General features: G+C 42.4%; 1 protein-coding gene across 1 annotated transcript; it reads right to left on the bottom strand.

Annotated features, from left to right (window-relative positions):
- Positions 1–1,220: 1,220 nt before the first annotated feature.
- GCFC2 (GC-rich sequence DNA-binding factor 2) lies at positions 1,221–17,977 on the bottom strand. The gene is made up of 18 exons (XM_075201352.1): positions 17,438–17,977; positions 15,685–15,789; positions 14,788–14,916; positions 13,025–13,234; positions 11,919–12,016; positions 11,420–11,538; positions 10,764–10,947; positions 8,520–8,634; positions 8,350–8,425; positions 7,855–7,967; positions 6,947–7,146; positions 6,576–6,717; positions 5,459–5,565; positions 3,226–3,302; positions 2,887–2,953; positions 2,356–2,502; positions 2,050–2,174; positions 1,221–1,602 (listed from the first exon to the last, which is right to left on the bottom strand). Exons 1-18 carry the CDS (start codon positions 17,721–17,723, stop codon positions 1,494–1,496), a joined length of 2,409 nt encoding a protein of 802 aa, XP_075057453.1. The 5' UTR covers positions 17,724–17,977; the 3' UTR covers positions 1,221–1,493.
- Positions 17,978–19,656: the final 1,679 nt, after the last annotated feature.

The following is a 19,656-nucleotide window of genomic DNA, read 5'->3' as shown; positions in this document are numbered from 1 at the left end:
AACTCATCATCAGAGTCAGGCTTTAATGCATTAGCCAGAATCAAACTCCCAGCAGCTGTACAGACATGTCCCGGTGGAGCACAGATCTATCCGTGCAGTGGTCCTCGTACTCAGTGTTGTTAAGATCGGCTCAAAAACTTCCAAAGAAACATTTAAATTGCAGAAGTATCCGATTACTAAACTATTAGTATATGCATCATTCAGTTGTAAATATAGAGTGAATTTCCAGGCATGAATTGTAATGTCCCTTAAAGGAACATAATACCAATTCATAAATGTCACTTCATTTAAACAAAAAAACACCTGGCTTGTTGTCTTATTTATTAAATGGTTTGATTTGCACAAATAAGCTGCAACTCATCACATATCTGAGCTGGAAGGGCCGGCGGCTCAACTTGGCTAGCACGTTTCCCATGCGGAGAGAGCGGGCCGGGTCTCTAGACAAGGAAGAGTTGGGTTTCTAAGGGGTAGGAGGAGGAGCAGGGTCGATAAGGGAGCTTCAGATCTAATCTTGTTAGAAACGGCCCCTACATATGTTGGCAAAGCAGATGTGCATGAAAACTGGCACGCGTAGAGATATGGGAAAAGTGATGTTGGAAATTCAGAACTTCAGTGAAAAAAAAAAATAAGGCTTAATATATTCTAAACTTTTTTCAATGGCATCATCCTGGGTTCTGGTCACCTATTTCAGGTCTTCACAAAATATTGTCTGTACAGTTCTTATGCACATCATTTAATTATCCTAGCTAAAAGGAACCCCAGGAAGGTAACGTGTCCATAACGATCCCCTACATTTTGCAGTGCAGGATCCTACCTGCTTCAGAAGAGGTGAGGAAATGGTAATAATTTTTTGGGGTACCCATCCACTAACATTAACCAGCCCCAAATCAGACTAACCCAGGTATGATTAAGAATGGCCCTGTGTTACTCAGGGGACATTAATCACCATAACAACCACATGAACCAGATCTTCTACAATTTCCATCATTTCTGCTGAGGTGGAAAGTATAGGAAGGGACTACTGCAATCTATGGAATCATGGCTTGTACTTATACATAGCTTCTTCCTATTGGCTTATTGTTTTGTTGAATGCCTAATGGCAAATAAGAATCTGTTACGACCTATGTGACACAGAAGAACAAGGATGTTCTACCGGTTTTTGATTATTTTTATTTGTTTTCATGAAACAAAAAAAAATGCAGAAAAACAAACCTACTCCATTCAAACTTATAAAATGTTTTATTAGTTACAAAGTGGAGAATAACGAGGTCACGTGCAGCAAGATGGTTTGTTGGTTCAGCTTGTTGCAAAGTTTTGTGTCTCAAAGAGAGAGGAGTCTCTTGGGTTAAGAAAAATGCATTTGTGCCTGCACCAGCAAGGAGGTTTATCAAATGCTTTGTAAATCACAAAGAGAGGACATGAAATATAGTGTAACATAGCCGACAGCAGGCTGAGGGATTATCTACTGCAGGAGGATGAGAAGTAGGTCCAGGTCACACAGCCACTCGATGTCCTTCCATCTTGTATTGAGTGATAATTTCCTCTGCATAATTCTGAGCTTTGATCTTCACCAACAGAGACACGAGAACCTCCATGTTTTTCCTGCAAGTCCAAATTATAGTACATTTTAAAATAATTTTTGAAAAGGTCAGTGCTGCTATCCATCTACATTTATGTGGTCAGTCTTTTACTTTTTCCTACATTACATTTTAGAAATTGATTAGTCCCATCTCTTTGTGAATCAGTATTTAGATTTGTCATGAAAAGTCTAAATGCATAGTAAAAAGAAGTAGTTCTACCCAGTGCCAGAGCACCAGGTAATAAGCATTTCAGTAAAAGGAAAGATTTTGGCAGGACATTTGGAAGATCTATGTCACTTTATATTTTTCAGAATAGGTCACCCAAGATTTATCATTGAGCGTGATTACAAAATGTTTTCACTCACTGAAATCCTTTAACTGGGATCAACTCCTCCCCACCCTGACCCCCAACATCCTTACTCTTGTGAAAGATCTGGGGGGATTGTGCCCTGTCCACGCTGCCACTCACCTGTCATCCAGTTTGTGCAGAGCGTGGATGGACTGTACTAGGTGCTTGCTGAAATTTGCCAGCCGTGCTAGAGATGATCCATTATCAAGACCCTTAAACCAGCTCTGTGGGAGACACTCCGTTATCTGCAGAGATAAAACAAAAATCGCACAGTGAGACCAAACAATGATCCATCATTACATGTAATATGGTATTATCACAGTGAGTAACTCGGGCCTCCAGCCAATCAGTCAGGATGACAGTGTCTGATTAAAGAGAAGGATCTGTACAAGTCATCACTAGCAGCACGGAGCACCATGTGTTTACCTTGCAGCATTTGTCCACCAGCTTAAAGTCTGGCTCTGCATTGAGAAGTATTAGCAGGAGGTAACGATTCAGCAGCTTGTCCAAGCCCAGTTCTTGCAAAGTTTCTTCATCAAGAAAACCGTCCCAACATAGAACATTAGACAACAGCTGAGAAATCAAACAAGAACATTTGTCAACAAGAAACAAAAGGATTATTATGCAGCCAGATTCTGAGACACCCAGTAGACGGGATGTTTGGCTGGTCCGTTAAAGCCATTATACCCGTTCTGGGTGTTAAAGTCCTGTTAAACCAAGAACACTAGGAAGAGGGATTCCAGGAACATTATCACTCTGAATTCAAGTTACACAGCAGCGAAACCCAGGACCTCTCCAGGAAAACCACAATGAAGACATATTCTGCAAAAGCGCTGAGTAGAGGGTGCAACATACAGATGTTATAATGAGCGGTCATCGGTTTCATACACACGGCACAGTGGTTTAGTATCTATGAAGATATTAAAAGACGTGTTTCTGGTTCTATACTGTCCTTACCTTCACTGCTGACCAAAACTGTCTATCCTGGAATTTAGAATGTGGAGAATTTCTGTCTTCTAATAATCTGTTAAAACATGAAAATGTGTCTCAGCCGTTTATGATCATTGTTCTGTCCCCTGCACCCTGACAATCATTGAGCCCATACAAAACCACTTTCCACATGAACCTTCCTAAGATAAGGACCCACAGGTCAAGCCAAACACCTGCACATCCGTCCCACAAGGCCGTGGTGATGTTAGTCACCCGTACTCTAAACCACACCTATCAAATGAATGTCTCTCACTTCACACTGCCCATGTATATGTACTGTAGATCTACAAAGTAGACTGGTCATACCTTTTGGCATATAGAGGAATATATACATCATCTTCTATTGCTTTCTTTAATCTTGAAACAAGACAACTGACAAGACCCTTATACAGAAACAAAAAAATATAAGTGTTACAATGTAATTAACAAACAATTACAAAAGCTGAACATAATAATAAATGTTCACTAAACACAATTAAGAATTTGGGAGCAGTTTCATTAACGATCGACCTTTAAGTTAGTTGTCAACCATGAAGTGGCTTGTTGGCTTGTACGTGCCGTTATCTTTCTAGATTTGTATTACTAGGCAGAGATGTTTATTTTTATTCCCATAGGTTACGACACAGCTCTCTGTACTGTAGCATGCCTGATGTTGATGTATATAGGAAATTATACCCCCCTCACTGCCCCATTACCTGGGACACCAACCAGAGCAACTCTATTTAGAATCACTGAAAAGAGATGAACTTGTGGAATGCTTTAAAATATAACAGAACAGAAGGAAAAGGTGTAGTACACACCATGGACCTCTCTGGTGTCTTGGGGCCAGACCGTTATCTCTGTGTTCAGGAGCAGTGAACTTTAAGGCTTTTTGCGTTCTAGATTTGTATGAACCGAGGACAGAAAATAAGAAAAATAACTTGTTTGGTGGCAGTTACAATAAGAAAATGGTCATAAACCAGGAGTGTCAGACAAACAGCAAGACCAGAAGTGCAACTCTTGGAGGAATCCGCATCAAAAAGAGGGGTTGTAATGGATGACACTCTATTCATCAAGAGACAAATATAGGGAGTATTACTATATATGGTTCAAGTGGCTTGAATTTAAGGATTCGCCACTATATTCTCAGTGGAATAGGTGAACACCCCCCCCCCCCCTTTCCCCTCTCTCTCATCTCCGATCATTCCCTCCTTCCCTGTCCGTATTCCTCTTGATCTTTCCCCCATCCCAACATGATGTATTATGGTATACTAAATGGTACTTTGTTTTTTATACTGGTGCAACTGCACACCTCAATCGTGTAACTGTATCTTTATATGCAATGTTTATTAATGACTCTAATGCATCGTTCAATGCAAAACAGATATATTTGTAAAAGCTGTTTAATTTTCTTTTCAATAAAAAAAAGAATTAAAAAAAAAAAAAAAAAGAGGGGTTGTTGTTCTCCAAGTGACGCAATAATAGTGAGCCCTCCGGGGTGAAGTCTCCAGGGCACTTAGGGAAAAGGGGTAGAGAGCACCAAAATGCCATGTGGCGCAAAATCACTTGTCAAGGTTAGTTCACCCTACCACACACAACTAATTATACAATCGTGAGAGAAAGCTGCCCGCTATGCCTTGTTTTCTTTTCTTACCAGGACTGTTGTAAGAGTGACGGATCTTTTCGGTCCTGAATATTTAGGACTGGAAGAAACACAGATTCAGTTTCCAGAAGTTGCTCAAAGGATTCTAACAGAGCAGAGGATGAGCGTCTGGTTTCCTCCCAATTTTCTCTGGTTTTACCCTCACCGTCCAAACCGATTAGTCCACCATAGATTTGTTTAAATTACTTCCTAGTTGTCCAATGTACGGGAGTGGTAGAACACTTGTGAATCAACAAATGAGAGGCTTGTAGGCTTCTCTACCACCCTAAAGAGACTGGACCAAAGTCCTGGCCCAGGAGGGATCAGTAATGGCCACATTAGCGAAGATAAGTCCCTCGCCTACATTCCTAAGAGTTTTGGAGCCTTTGCCTTAAGTATGGCCCCTTGAGAGGTAGACAAAGCTCAGAGAAGAACCCAAGAAGGAAACAGGAAATGTTTTTGGGACTGGACCACTGAAAACTACCACCTGGCTAAGAAGAAACAAGTAGCTGCACCACTGCTTGCTGGCAGGAAGCCGTGTCTTCTCAGGGAAGAGTGAGACTTGTTGTCCTGCGGTCATGTCATTAGGATCTGAAGTAGGATAGGGTTGGTCGGTTGTCACCACTGCTCAGGTGATCAGGACCCGATTATCTTCTGTAGGAGGTACACATTGTACAACTCTGTTCTCTCTTAATAGTCCACCATCAAGTTCCCAGAGGTGAATCACAGATTGAGTCGCAGAATGACATGCAATGTAACGAGACAATGTCACCTCTACCGTTTGCTTCACTGTTGGAGTCTTGGCAACTGTAAAACCAACTCTGCTTACTGGCCTGGCTGAAAGTGTTTTACAGTTGTTCTGGTGTCTCTCTGTGTGAATACATTAAGAGCCTATACAGTCACATCACATTATCTCACCTGCACTGCCTTGCTGGAATCATTCTCCAGTACATACGCCTTGCAGAAATGCACCAGTCTGTCCGTCTGTACAGACGACATTGGATCCCACACATGCTCGATATATCCTGCAATAAAGATGTACTTAATGTTTATTGCATTCAGGAGTAACTGTAACCGCTACAGCCTTCAATCACATGACCACCAGCAAGACTCCCTCCTTCACGTCACCTGACCTCTCACACAACAGCAGAACGAATATATTTCTTCATAAACAAGTAGCAGCAAAATAAGACGTACTATATTAGGTAAAAAAAAAACAAACAACCAAAAACAAAAAAAAACAGATGCTGTGAAACTACAAGTCTCAGCACATCTTACCAGCTATTGCCAGGCTCTCTACTGAGAGAGCACTCACTTGTAGTAGGGACTTGTAGTTTGCCTAAACCTGTGGGCAGCACGGTGGCTAAGTGGTTAGCACTTCTGTCTCACAGCGCTGGGGTCATGAGTTCAATTTCCAACCATGGCCTTATCTGTGTGGAGTTTGTATGTTCTCCCCGTGTTTGCATGGGTTTCCTCCGGGTGCTCCGGTTTCCCCCCACACTCCAAAAGCATACTAGTAGGTTAATTGGCTGCTATCAAAAATTGACCCTAGTGTGTGCATGTTAGGGAATTTAGACTGTAAGCTCCAATGGGGCAGGGACTGGTGTGAATGAATTCTCTGTACATCGCTGTGGAATCAGCGGCGCTATATAAATAAATGTTGATGATGATGATGAAACCTAATCTAGACTCGAGCAGGCAGACATAATATTTATTGGACTGTATGCATCAACTTCTCAGAGGTTTCTGTTGCATATCTTGTCTATATGAACCATTCAAATGCTCCGGTCACCTATATACAACAGAGGCAGCAAATTTTCACTAGAAACCAGCAACACGGACACTTTGCGCTATAGAGAGCAGTTGTGTCAACTAAACTAAATTGTACTACACATTTAGATGTACTTCTTTCCACGTGTAAAATGCTGTCCCCGTAAAACAGCAGGAAAAGGCAGACATCATGCTGGTCTTACCAAAGAGCTTTAGAACATGCTGCAAGTCTATATTAGTATTCTGTATCCATGAACAGTCTCACCTGAAACTTTGGGGATTACAGTCTTTTCAACGACAGCCGTCAGCACTTTAAGATCTGGACTGTCCTCCGTGTTTTCATCTCTGGTGAAGCAGAAGTCTTCCAGGTCACAATACCACGGCATCTGGTCTAGCTCAGCGTTGTCCTAGGTGGAGACAGAGTACTCACACAGACTGCACAAGCCATCATTATACAACCAGCAACATGTATAGACCAGGTTTAACAACATGTGTTACATTCAAAGGGGAATAGATTGTCGGTCTTCCTTGCAAGTGATGGAGAAGCCGGAAAATTCTGGCCGGTTAAGGATGTTCGTCTTCCTTTGTAAAGAAATGTATAAACACAGTGACATTACATTCAATTGGTAACGTTACCTCCAGAGGATTCCAGCCGATCAGCTGCAACTGGACCAGCGGACTAAGCAGTTTGTGAATACATAAGTTGATGTAGGCATCATAATAAGACTCTGGGTACTGCTCCCTCCACACACGAAACTTGGACAGAATGTTTTTTATCTGGGAAAAGTCTTCATGCACGTCTTCAAAGATGGATTTACACTGCAGCAAGATGTCCTCTGGAGAGGGGGGAAAATGTGTTATTTAAATAAGTTTTTTTAAATTTCTTTTTCGGTTGAATTTATAAAGGAAAGTTTAAGATGTACCAACACCTTCCCTGCTACTTATCCTACCCATTGTCAGAGACAACAAGTCTATAAATTCCATGTCACACAATGATCAGCTAGATACTGCCAACCTACTAATCAATGTAATATTTCCACTCGGTGGACATTGAACATGTATCAGATATCCCAGCCATGCTTAATGATCCCTGTCTGATAATCCAGACATCTAGAGGTTATTGCTCCATATTATATTATCAATTACAGCTTGTGTTTCAGATTTTACTCTGGACCGCTATTAAACTGTAAGAAATTATGCATAAGGCTGTGAGGGTTAGAAGATTCAAATTAAAATGTAAATGCTACAGGGTTTCAGGGTATATATACACACACACACACACTAGTGTCTGTGCTCCAGGCCTCCTCCCTGTCCGAGTGTAGATACACTAACAGGTTATGCACTCGTAACCATGGAGATGCATTGATATTAATAAAGACTGACAATTATGCAAGAGCCAAGTGCTCAAATAACATGGGCTTATTATATTTTGGGGTGTTTATTTTCCTGGTGCATGTTACAATTTTAGCTAGCTCAATTGTCACCTCTACACCCAACACGCAGAAATCAGACAAGCGCCTTGTGTCTCTCCCATTGTCCGCTACCTCGGCTTATGCGTAAATCTGTCTGTTGGTCAAGAGACTGCTCATCGTCGGTAGACATTCCTTCATGGTGATCTTTCTGGCCAGAATCCTCCCGTTTCTGCCGCCTCCTTGCCCTGGACAGAGATAGAAACAGATACCGTAAGATACGCTGAAGAAAAATTCCTTCACGTCTGCGGTAGACAACCCTCACAATGACAGAAGAGTCCTGTTGCTGGGTTTAGGCTCCTTCTGCAGATACTTCTGGATGTCCATTGTCTGAGGATCGTTCCAAAGCAGAAGAAACGGCCAGATGAGCACATGAAGGTCGAAAGATGACCAGTAGGCACAAAATGAGGGGGGAGAAAAGGTGCCCCTTTCAGCATCTGGAGCCTAGGGCAGTGTAGCTGTGGTTCCTCTTTTTGGTGACACAAAGTGGCCCGATACATGAAGTTTGACATTTCTATCAATAATCATAAATGTGTAATGATAATTCCTGCAAAGCATTAACTCATTTACCTCCTTAGCTCAATGTCCTGCAGTTGGTTCTGTGTTATCTCCTCTGCTGTCTCCACGTCACCCGGTTTCCCACTTCCTGACAGAAAAAGGGACAAACAATGACAAAGTTCTATGAGCTGAAGAGGAGGAGGACAAGTCCGGCACCGATCGCAGGTCGTTCATGTACTCACTCTGAACTGCAGCGGACTCAGTGCGGAGGTCGTCCTGTCTGCGCTGTACCAGAGTTCTAGTGCGATCCGCCAAGATCTGGAACATCTCCGCCTCCAGTTCCTTAATTCTTACTATCTACAAAGAGTAAGTTAAATGTGTAAAATTATTCTCGACATTTTGGACACAATTAAAACGTCATTTTAAAACAGACTCAAAACTGGACATGGCAACATATCATATGGCAAGTCTTAAATAATGCAAAAACATCACAAACCATTTTCATCAGGTGGCAATTACTGTCAGTGACTTGGAGCACTGTTTCTAGGGCAAAACCTTTTTCCTAAGTCCCGCAACATTTCTGTGTTGCCGTACAAATGTCGCAGCCATGTTGTTGCACATCTATGATGTCGCATTTTAAACATTTGCTCAAGGAGGGCATGTGGTAAAAAAGTGTTATGGTTGAAATATGATTTAACAAGTGTGTGTGTGGGGGGTGGGGGGATACCTTTAATAGAAGATTTTCACAGCAAAACAAGACCCTTATATATTTGCTTCTAAGGTTATTTTAGCTGCTCGCTTAGAAATAGTCCAACCCCTGCCCTGTGGCCAAATACAAATATTTCTAATGACTAACGGAAGAGATATTTAGCGACATCCCTTAACACTGCCCTGCTCTCTTATTGTAGTCATTTGTGGCGACTGACCTGTGGCTGCACAGACTCATTCCCGGGGTCACTGCACCTGACCTCCAACACCTGCTTTGGAGGCTATATTGGTAAAATGAGTCTGAAGTGACCAGTTTAGTGCTTCCAATGAGTATAATAGCATAGAACTATTCATTCCCAGCGCAACTATTTGTGAAATTAAATAAGCTAAAAAAAGGAGGAGATTATGGGAACGCTCCTAAACCCAATATGGTCACAGTGAGCGTTGAGAGATGCACACTGTACACACAGTTATGTAATAGGGTGAACAATACACATCCACCTTCTTCTCCAACATCCAATGAGAGGTTTGATATTAGGCTCTGGGAATAACGTGCAGGGTCACTTTTATACCAGAAACGCACAACTAAAAATAAAACGCTCTAATTGCATTATGGCAAATGTTTACACGAGATGGTTGGCAAAAGTGGACAGGAAGACATTGTAAGAATCCAATATGGCTCAACTAGGACCTGCACAAAACATAAATATACTACCTCTAATCAGGGACGTTCATTGCAAAGTGCAGTTTCACAATGAAGTGGAAAAATGAGATTTACATTTTACAACAAGGGGGTTAGTAAATGGGTGGAGATGGCACACTTACCGGGGCTGTGCGGTGGGGACGGCACACTTACCGGGGCTGTGCGGTGGGGACGGCACACTTACCGGGGCTGTGCGGTGGGGACGGCACACTTACCGGGGCTGTGCGGTGGGGACGGCACACTTACCGGGGCTGTGCGGTGGGGACGGCACACTTACCGGGGTTGTGCGGTGGGGACGGCACACTTACCGGGGTTGTGCGGTGGGGACGGCACACTTACCGGGGTTGTGCGGTGGGGCGCGCAGCCATTTTGTCCCCATAAATAAATGGGACACATAACAGAATACTTTCAGACACCTACATGTGATAAGACATAAGCTGAACTGACAGGGGCTCTTAAGCATGTGGCAGGAAGTTAAAGAGTTAACAGTAGATCTTGGTAAACCAATGCTTAACGTGGCTATTTGTATTTCAATTGACGCACGTGTTTTATTTGCTTACTAAGACTCCAAATTGGAGTCTGTAAGAGACATGGGGTATATCAAATACTTTACATGGTAAATTTAAAGCAGCAATGGCTTTAAAGGCAAAACTTGCCTTTAAAGCCATTGCTGCTTTAAATTTACCATGAAAATTCGCCGGATATTGGCGATTTGCAAAAATCGCTATTTCCTACATTAACCCCCCCATGGTCTCAGTGGTTTTTTTTTTTTATAGAATTATGAGATGTAGGAGATATTTAAGAGTTTGGTACCAAGGATGATATCATATCCTCAGATTGGATTTAACATCACCACCATCTACTCTTTAATTAGTGTCTTAAAGCATTTTAATTTAAGTCATAATATAAATATTGCCCACCTCTACATATATATGGATGCTATGCACAACTGTACCCACTTGTAAGAGTCAACACATGCACAGATACATGCCCAGACTGACCCAGAACGTGCTCAATCTGCACCTTGAATGTGCTCAATTTTGTGGTTTTGAAGGTAAGAATAAAATAGTCTCACCTTTTCATTGAGACAGTCGACAAAGTTTTCCACGTAAATCTTCATCTCCTTCAAGAACTTGTAGCTCTGTTCACTGGACGACTTTTCAAGCATCTGTAGTATATTCTTCGAGTTTTCAAGGTCACGGGCGTATTTGTCACTTTCCACCACATGCGATCGGTGGACCTCCTGAACGGAGGCTATTCTGACGATGGAGAAGACGGAAGGAACGTCAAGTTAAAGACACAGTGGACAAATATTTTTCCTCAAATAAATAGGTTCCTATAAACCTCTTTTTCCGCTCTTTACAGAAGCGGTCAGCAATCTGTTGTAGAACCAATACCAGTAACGTATAAAATATATCCACTAAAGGACAATGTATTTGGCCTCTTTGACTTAAACAGCTGATAACAGAACATAGATTGACTTCAGCTGCACGTCACATGTAGATACAATATCAAACATCAGAAGTTCTGGTAAGACATGGGAACTTTACATATAGATTCCAGAATCATCATTGTCATAGAAGGCAACTTGTGTTTCAGGTTTAGCATTCAGACAAATGTCCCTAGAACAAAATATACACCAATAAGGAGTACAAATCATCCCGATTCTGAACGGTGAAAGTTAGCCCTCCAGGGAGAGGCGAAGAGTATATAATGTCTTGAAACAATTACCTTCCTGTCAGTTTCTTTCTAATATCTTCGACAGTCACTAGTAGCACAGAAAACTTGGGCTCGATCGGTCTCTTCACAGGAGGTGGACTGCGTCCGTGTAAGAAACCCTTGTTCATCGTCTGGTAGAACAAGAATATACAAAGCACGGACAATGAGATGAGAGCGCACTATGCACAAGCTCAGTGATACACACTGCAGTGGTCATCCAACAAGTGCTACCCTATGTACTCTAGGGATAGTCAACCAATAAAACCCCCATCGGGTATTAGAGTGCCACCACAGCTAGAAACACTTGTGCTAAAGCCTGACTAAGGATCATAAGAACATAAAAATACTATAAGACACAGACAGTTGTAATCACAAACTGAAAAATGCAAATTTTTTTTTTTTTCTTTTTGTAGAATGAACTCAAGACAACTGATTCTTACTCTGAGATATGGGGAGTAATTCATGTTGGGTGTCAGTGCATTGTATACTATGCAATCAATGAAAGGCTGACCTGCGGACGTTTGAGACCTTTGCTTATTTGCTGCTCCTCCCACCTGTCCTGCGAGTCATCAGCTTCCCGGCCCTCGCTGTCATGGTCGCTGGCAGACGCTACAAAACAATAATAGCAGTACAGTTATTCTGCATCTAAATACCGACAGTGGTGTAAGAATGCCAAACACAGAGGATTGTTCAATGATCTAATACATAAACAAAATACATTAAAATGAAGTTAGTGTAGTTAATATAATAAGTGAAGGGTTGCAATGAGTTACAGATAGAATTATTTTGAAAAATGTAAAGTGTTACAAAGTGATCAGAATCCCCCCCCCCCCCCCCCCCCCGGGAAAAATTCCAATGTGCCCTTAAAACCCATCTTGTCATTAAAGCCCACCAGTCCACCGCCTAACCCGTTCTTCATCCCTCAACTACCTCAACTACCTCCCCTCTTTGTGTCAGCCCCCTTCTTTCAACTGCCTCCCTTTTAGATTGTAATCTCTTATGAGTAGGGCCCTCCCTTCCCCTATGTCCCCGCCCCTCTTCTCCTGTACATGTGCCCAATCCTCCAACCCTCTGTCTTAAATGCATGCCTCTTCCCCTATTATCGTTCTGTCTCATACTAGCCAGTCTTCTCTTGCTCTACCTCACTGCCATGTCCCTCCCTCGACCTTCTGCAGGTCTGCTCTCTACCATGTAGCCTGTTCTTAGTAACCTCCGTATTGTAGAATATGGTACTTACGTTTTATTAGGTCACATCCTATGTCATGCTATATTTCCATTATGGCATATCGCATCATCTGTCTTGTTTGCCCCTTTCGTCCCACCCACTGTACAAGGGCTACGTAAACCTTGTGGCACTATATAACCAAGAACAATACTGACAATGCCATGCAGATTAATGGCCAACATGTAAATTATATGAAAGAACACATTTAGCATGGCTCATTAAGATATCCATGGGTCCTGCAGTTCAGTAAATTGCTCCTGCAGTTCCTCCCACACTTCTCCTAACTGCGCCATGTTGTTGCCAAATGCCAGGCGTACAGAACCAAATGACAATGCTTTGATGTCTGACGATTGTTTTAGTAATGGAATGATCTGCAGCTGCAGGGATCTTACACATCTCATCGGCCATCTGCTCTTTAATGGTTTTCACCCCAGGGGCAAATTTGATCCTTCTCTCATGATCATCCAGTTCATGGTCACTTTGTGATGGACTTGAATCTGACCCCTCATGACTTGCATCGAGCGATATGTATTCTCCCTGGGCTCGGGCCCGCGTCCGTTGCCTGCGAGCTGCTCGGATCCGCTTAGCATCTGGGATTTCACCTGCGCTGAACGGAAATCGCATTAAAAAGATTTACAAAAATATTCAAACAAACACACTTATCGTTGGCAGTTTTTTTTTTATTATTTACCATTGATTCAACTAGAGCTACAACGCTAGAGAACTACTAGTTTTCCCAGATTACATGGCCATGGCATGGCAATGTCTGGGCATCGTGGTTCAATGTAGCTAAATGGTCAGCATTATTGCTGTGCACGGCAAGCTTTAGCCATAAATATATTACTAGTCAAGATCTAGTGGGGGCAGCACGGAGGCTTAGTGGTTAGCGCTTCTGCCTCACAGCGCTGGGGTCATGAGTTCAATTCCCGACCATGGCCTTATCTGTGAGGAGTTTGTATGTTCTCCCCGTGTTTGCGTGGGTTTCCTCCGGGTGCTTCAGTTTCCTCCCACACTCCAAAAACATACTGGTAGGTTAATTGGCTGCTAACAAATTGACCCGTGTGTGTGTGTGTGTGTGTGTGTGTGTTAGGGAATTTAGACTGTAAGCTCCAATGGGACAGGGACGGATGTGAGTGAGTTCTCTGTACAGCGCTGCGGAATAAGTGGCGCTATATAAATAAATGATGATGATATTACTAGTCAAGATCTAGTATAAGTGTCTACACTGAATAAATGGAAGAACAGGAGAGATACGGTCAGAAGAATTATTGGAAGACGGAACCTTTAGCAGGCTGAGAACTAGTCTGGATTTAAGAGTCATCGCTCTTTTATACAATATAGTGGGTCTTTTGCAAGTTACCTTCTACTTGTCTCCCCCACTGATCACACAACAAATGTAACTTTACAGAGTAGATTTGTTTCTCTCTTATCAGCAATACCTAGCTAAAGAAAGAGTCACCTATTTGCACATTTAAATCATAATTAAAATGAATCACTAATTTTGCTTGTTTGCTATTCACAGGTTAAACTGGGTACACACTACAGGTTTGTCACCCAATCATCGTGCCAATCACACGATAAACAACCATTAGGTCCAACATCCCAGTAGAGATCACCCTCATTGTGTGTAAAAACTAATCATATGCACAATAAACCCTCTGATTATAGCAATACAAAGGGATACCACTGAAACCTAAAGATTACTTGCTCCATTATAAAAAGTATTTGGCGGCCAATGGTTGAACATGAGTACATGCATAGGATAATGTACTGTAAATTATAAGCATGTTATATTTCACAGAGGAGTCCTGTGACCTTATAAAGGCACAAGGCTGCAGACAGTATGTGGTTACTCAGTGATCAGGTCAAACAATTGCATCTGTAGGTCACATCAAGCTGGGTCCCCACTACAGAAAGTTACTGCAGATGCGATTTCTATAGCGATTTTACCAAGGACTGAAAGTCCCGCTGACCATGCAAACTTATGTGAACACACCTTGAAGAATGACCTACTAGAAATGATTTGGGCGGCGTATAATATTATATAATTTCATCCTTCCATTAATATATCATTTACGCAGCGTTTAGTATAAAGTCACACAAGTAAAGCATCTCTAGGACAACATACGAATACATGATTCTCGCACCAACTGACCTGCCAGTAATGTCTGAGGGGAAGCAGGTGGACTGTTACTCGCTGTGGACGGAGAGTCTTCTTTTTTTAACCAATCGATGTCTTCATTCTCACTGTGCTCCGACTCTGAACTGGTGTCCCCTTCTGAACCTTAATGAAGTTAAAGTGTAAATTTTATTACTAAGTAGCTGCATATATTGATGGTATAGTAGGATTTACTTTCCCCAAAAAATGGGTGATTGCGATTCTCTTTCCTCATACTACCAACCTAAATACTTTGTACTAATCATATTTTAATACTATTTTGTCCATGTGCACAATTTTCTATGAATATTTATTAAAAGGACTACTAAAACATTGACCCCCTCATCCAACAGTTTACATTCCTGGAAACTAATGTTTTTCTTAATGAAATGTAATAGGCACAAATGCATGAGGCAGACTTGCAGCCTCCTAGGTAACAAATTTTCTATACAGAAGGCTGGATCCACACACTGGGACATAACCAGTAACGTCATAACGAGCATCCTCCTACTTTAAATTACATCTTTACTTAATCCTATATCAGCACAATTTTTAAAATTGTTTCTATTTGTGATGGAGACTTAAAAAACACCACACTTCACTTGCAACAGAATGGACAGCCAAGTTTACTGCCATTATTCACATATGAAAATGTAAATTGTGTGTGTGTTTTTTAAGTAACCATTTAGCACCTAAACATATAAAATAAGTCACAATGCATGCTGACTAGCTGGGCCCTGGTCACAGAAGAAGGTACTGTAGTTAGTTGCATTTTAACATACTGCACAAGGATTTAATAATAATATTAGATCAGTCATAGCTGAGGAATCCACTATCGTGTTTTATTTTTTGTGCAATTGATTTGTTTATCACTAGTTGCAAATCTTTACCAACCATTTTCCTTTGGCTTGCTTGCATGGTCAATGTGTTCTGCCTTCCTCTGCAGTTTAAATACCACAGTATTTTCAGTTGGCTTCCTAAGCCTAAAGGACACTTCTTCTCCTAGAGCAAAATAAATGGAAATGAGAGTCATCATGTAAGCTCAATACAGGCTTAGTTTCTTCTATCACAAATACTGCATATGTACACTATTTCACTATAATCTCATATTTAAGTCATACTTGCCAACATTTAATATTTTTGTTCCGGGAGCTGCCAGTAGGAGGTGGGCGTGTAGCGGATGGGGCCCCGAAAATCTCGTCATTTTAGCAATTCCCGGTGAATCGCGGCGTTTGAACTGTATTCTGCCCACTTCACTAGGAAGTGGGTAGATCAGGGAGATTGCCACACTCTCCCGGGAGTCCGGGAGACTCCCGCGAAATGCGGGAGTCTCCCGGACGTTCCCGGGAGAGTTGGCAAGTATGATTTAAGTCAGCTTGGGCAAAATAACCAAAAATAAAACAAACCTTTACATTTAATTCAGCACAATAATTTGTAAATGCTACTTGCCACCCTAAAAAATAATCTTTGTTTAACTGAAGCACCCATAACTGCATTTTGGCTGCATATTGGTACTTTTCCACACAGGACTATTCATGGTCATTAAAGATACATTTATAGGAGTAAAAACAAAATCTGTGGGATTTCCAACTGGGATATTGCATGCTATGGTATGGCCAGGGCCGGATTAACCCTAGGGCTAACTGGGCTACAGCCCAGGGGCCTCGGGCATCCAGGGGGCCCTAAATAGTGCTCAGCAGCAGTATTGATCGGTCAGGAGAGGGGGCGCCCCCGGAGCGATCAATGCTGCTGAGCACTTTCACTCCAGTCCTTTCCCGGCGCGCTGTAGTCTCCTTACTAAGGAGATCTCGTGAGTCTCACTCTCATGATTCGGATCACGGGGGGGGGGCCTCATGGGGGAATGGAGGCCCCCTTAGCCCAGGGGCCTCCTTTCCCTTAATCCGGCCCTGGGTATGGCTGAACAAAGTCAACTAAATTTAGATAAAAAACAATTTTTCTATGCTTCCAGCAGTTAAATCCTTGATTCTATAGCCACAGTAACCAGTTGGATGGTGTCTAGTATTGTCTTTTCAAGGTCACATGATGGTAGCTATAGAGGTTAAGTTTGGTACAATCATAACAGATAGAATCACACTGTAAGAAGGCGGCAAATATGTCAGAACAGAGAGAGCATGGTACAAGTGCAGCAAAAAGACAGAGCGGTAGACCTTGCAGGACTGGTAGGATTAGAATTTGACAGACAAGCAGAACAATTAGAATCACATGGGGTCATGTAGTTAGACATTTCACAATAGACAGACGCATGTCATAGACATTTCAGTACAATACTTTTGTTAAAATTGAATCCTTAGCAATATTAGACAGCGTAGAGCAGGTAGGTAAACATGTAGGCAGAGTCAAACTGTGCCAAGTACAGAGCTACTGGGAGAAAGACATGCCAGGTAGGCACAGGACAGGTCAGTTAGGTAAACATGGGACAGGACAGGCAGGGACAGGACAGGCAGGGACAGGACAGGCAGGGACAGGACAGGCAGGGACAAACTGTATCAAGTATAGATCTGTTGCTGGACAGAGAGACACAGTATTATGGATGTAGGCAGACAGGACAGGTAGTCACAGCGGTCTGGGAGGTAGACAGGACAGAGGACCACAGGGCAGGGCCGGACAGGGGACAGACCAGTCTCACCTTCCCTCTCCTCGCTGAAGCTGAGTATGCTGGGTGGGCCTGTACCGAGGGGTATTGGGTCGGGCTTTGCAAGCACTGTATTACCCGGAGCTTTATCCCCCGGCTGCTCCTCATCACTGGCCGAGCCATCCGCCGCTGCCTTACACTTCTTAGTCCCGCAGGTCAGGCCGCGGCCCCCAGGTCTCTTCGGCCGCTCTACCTGGCTGTGCTCCTGGCCGCCCTCGTGCTCCTCGTCGCTGGACGCCGCTTTCCGGACACGTAGGTTGCGATTCGGTTTCCTAAACATCCTCAACTGCCCTGACAGTCGCCTCTTTACTACGTCACTGCAGCGCGACAGTGTGCGTTCCAATAGCGGGCGAACCCGGCAGCCAATCAGAGCCGAGCCTTCTTTTTTTTCTATTTCTAAACTTTATGAGTATGGGAAGGGTCACAGTGACACTAGCTGTCACCAGCACATCATCTGCAAGTTTTTTTAAAAATATATTTTATAGATACGATTTGTGCTTTTTTCACAATTTTTCTAATTTACACCAAGTCCCATTCCAAACCTGGATATATTTTTCATTGACAATTTTATAAAAATTGACAGATGGCTAGATTTTTTTTTTACTAATATACTAATGCTATATCAGGGTTGGAAATTGCAGATTCTGCAATAAAATGAGGGTTCAGAGGTGAATTTACAAATACATAATAATTTACAGTAGGTGCTATTCCCTAAGTAACTACCGTTTGCATGGATGTGTGATGTGGTAGCATGCCCCCCCCCCCCCCCCTCCTTACCTGACGATGCCATTAGGTCAAATGCCAAGCTGTAGCTCAGCCTCTCTCACCTTAATCCAGTGCCTACAAATAGTGTATCTGCTTTAGATGAAATTAATGCAGCAATTGAATAAATACTATATATGTATTTATTTGATGACAGTCTCTTGTCTTCATATTTAGTAACATGCTGCAGCATAAAACACTTGTTCGCATCTGTACTTTGCAGTATAATCACCCTGTATCTCCCCACTCCTATCCCTAGGCTTATATGGTGATAATAAGTCCACTTGGCTTAAGAGCTAACACTCTCTGGAGTTTCCCTGGACCTGTTCTGATGTCCTTTTCAAATGCTCAGATGACCTCTATTGCTCCAGATCTGCTCCAGTAACAGGCTGTGGATTCAGCCTAGTCCTGCATTCCTGATAGGCCACGAGTTCTCCATCCACGCGGACAAGATGCTTCCTCTTAGTTATCCAGCTGTCCCCTCCAAGCTGCCCTGCCAAATATCTCTTCTACAATGAACTGCAGCCTGCTCCTCTGATTTCTGTCTGACCCCTCCACTCCGGTGAGTCGACCACTGCTACTTCTTCGACCTAACACTCCATCTGCTGTTCAGCCCCTATCCCGTGGTTGCGGATCCGGGCCTCACACAGCATTGATTGTGCCCCAGGTCCCTATCGGCTCCACTACTACTAATCTAGGCAGTGGCTTTGACCTACAACAAATAGAGGGTGTTAATGGCGCGTATGACCCAAGGAATCAAATTCTCATAAATCAGTCCATAATCTGTATCCAAAACAAGTCAGACAGTTCTTTAGAATGTGATAATTATATTTCTTGTTGTAAAAGATCAAACACAGGCACATCATAGTGCAGATTGTATTCACCAAAGGTAAGCTAAGATGCAATAGACTAAATTTCCACATTAGACTGGTCAAATATTGTTGCAAATTCAGTAACGGACTGATATATTATGAAGAATTCTTTTTCTGCCCGAACATGAAGATTGAGCTCCTAACGCTAGACACTATAAACAGAAGGTTATCCTCTGTGCCACAGGAGCCTTCTATTCAGGCTTTTCACTTTGAATGGTTAATACAAAACAATAATCTTTCTAGTAAGAAACATTCCTCATAATGCACCCATATAAGAGTTAATCCATAGCATTTGATTGCAAAGTTTCCAATAATTAATACTTGTGTTTAATTCGAACAAGACCTTAATATGAACATAAAAACAAATAATCTTTATTACTAGATAAATCTGGATAGCAAAATGAAAAACACAATATTCAAATTCGTATACAGTTTCTGATTCCCCTGTGGGTGTGTGTTTACGCCACTGGATCAAAGAGCAGACATGTAAAAGAAGCAAATCTCTGCATTGTATCACCGCAGGACGCTGACAGTCTCTCTCCACACTCCTAAAGATCACCAGGGATAGTGTCTCACTGA

Source organism: Mixophyes fleayi, chromosome 3 (assembly GCF_038048845.1).
Source record: "Mixophyes fleayi isolate aMixFle1 chromosome 3, aMixFle1.hap1, whole genome shotgun sequence".
Lineage (NCBI taxonomy): Eukaryota > Metazoa > Chordata > Amphibia > Anura > Limnodynastidae > Mixophyes > Mixophyes fleayi.
Note: the sequence above shows the minus strand (reverse complement) of the source record. Positions and strands in the feature narration are given on the sequence as shown.

Coding starts and splice junctions, on each gene's coding strand:
- GCFC2 (XM_075201352.1), bottom strand. CDS start 17,723: ATGTTTAGGAAACCGAATCGCAACCTACGTGTCCGGAAAGCGGCGTCC. Junction 3,303..5,458: donor ATTCCAGCAAGGCAGTGCAG/GTGAGATAATGT, acceptor TTTCTGTATAAG/GGTCTTGTCAGTTGTCTTGT. Junction 2,175..2,355: donor TGGTGGACAAATGCTGCAAG/GTAAACACATGG, acceptor TTATCTCTGCAG/ATAACGGAGTGTCTCCCACA.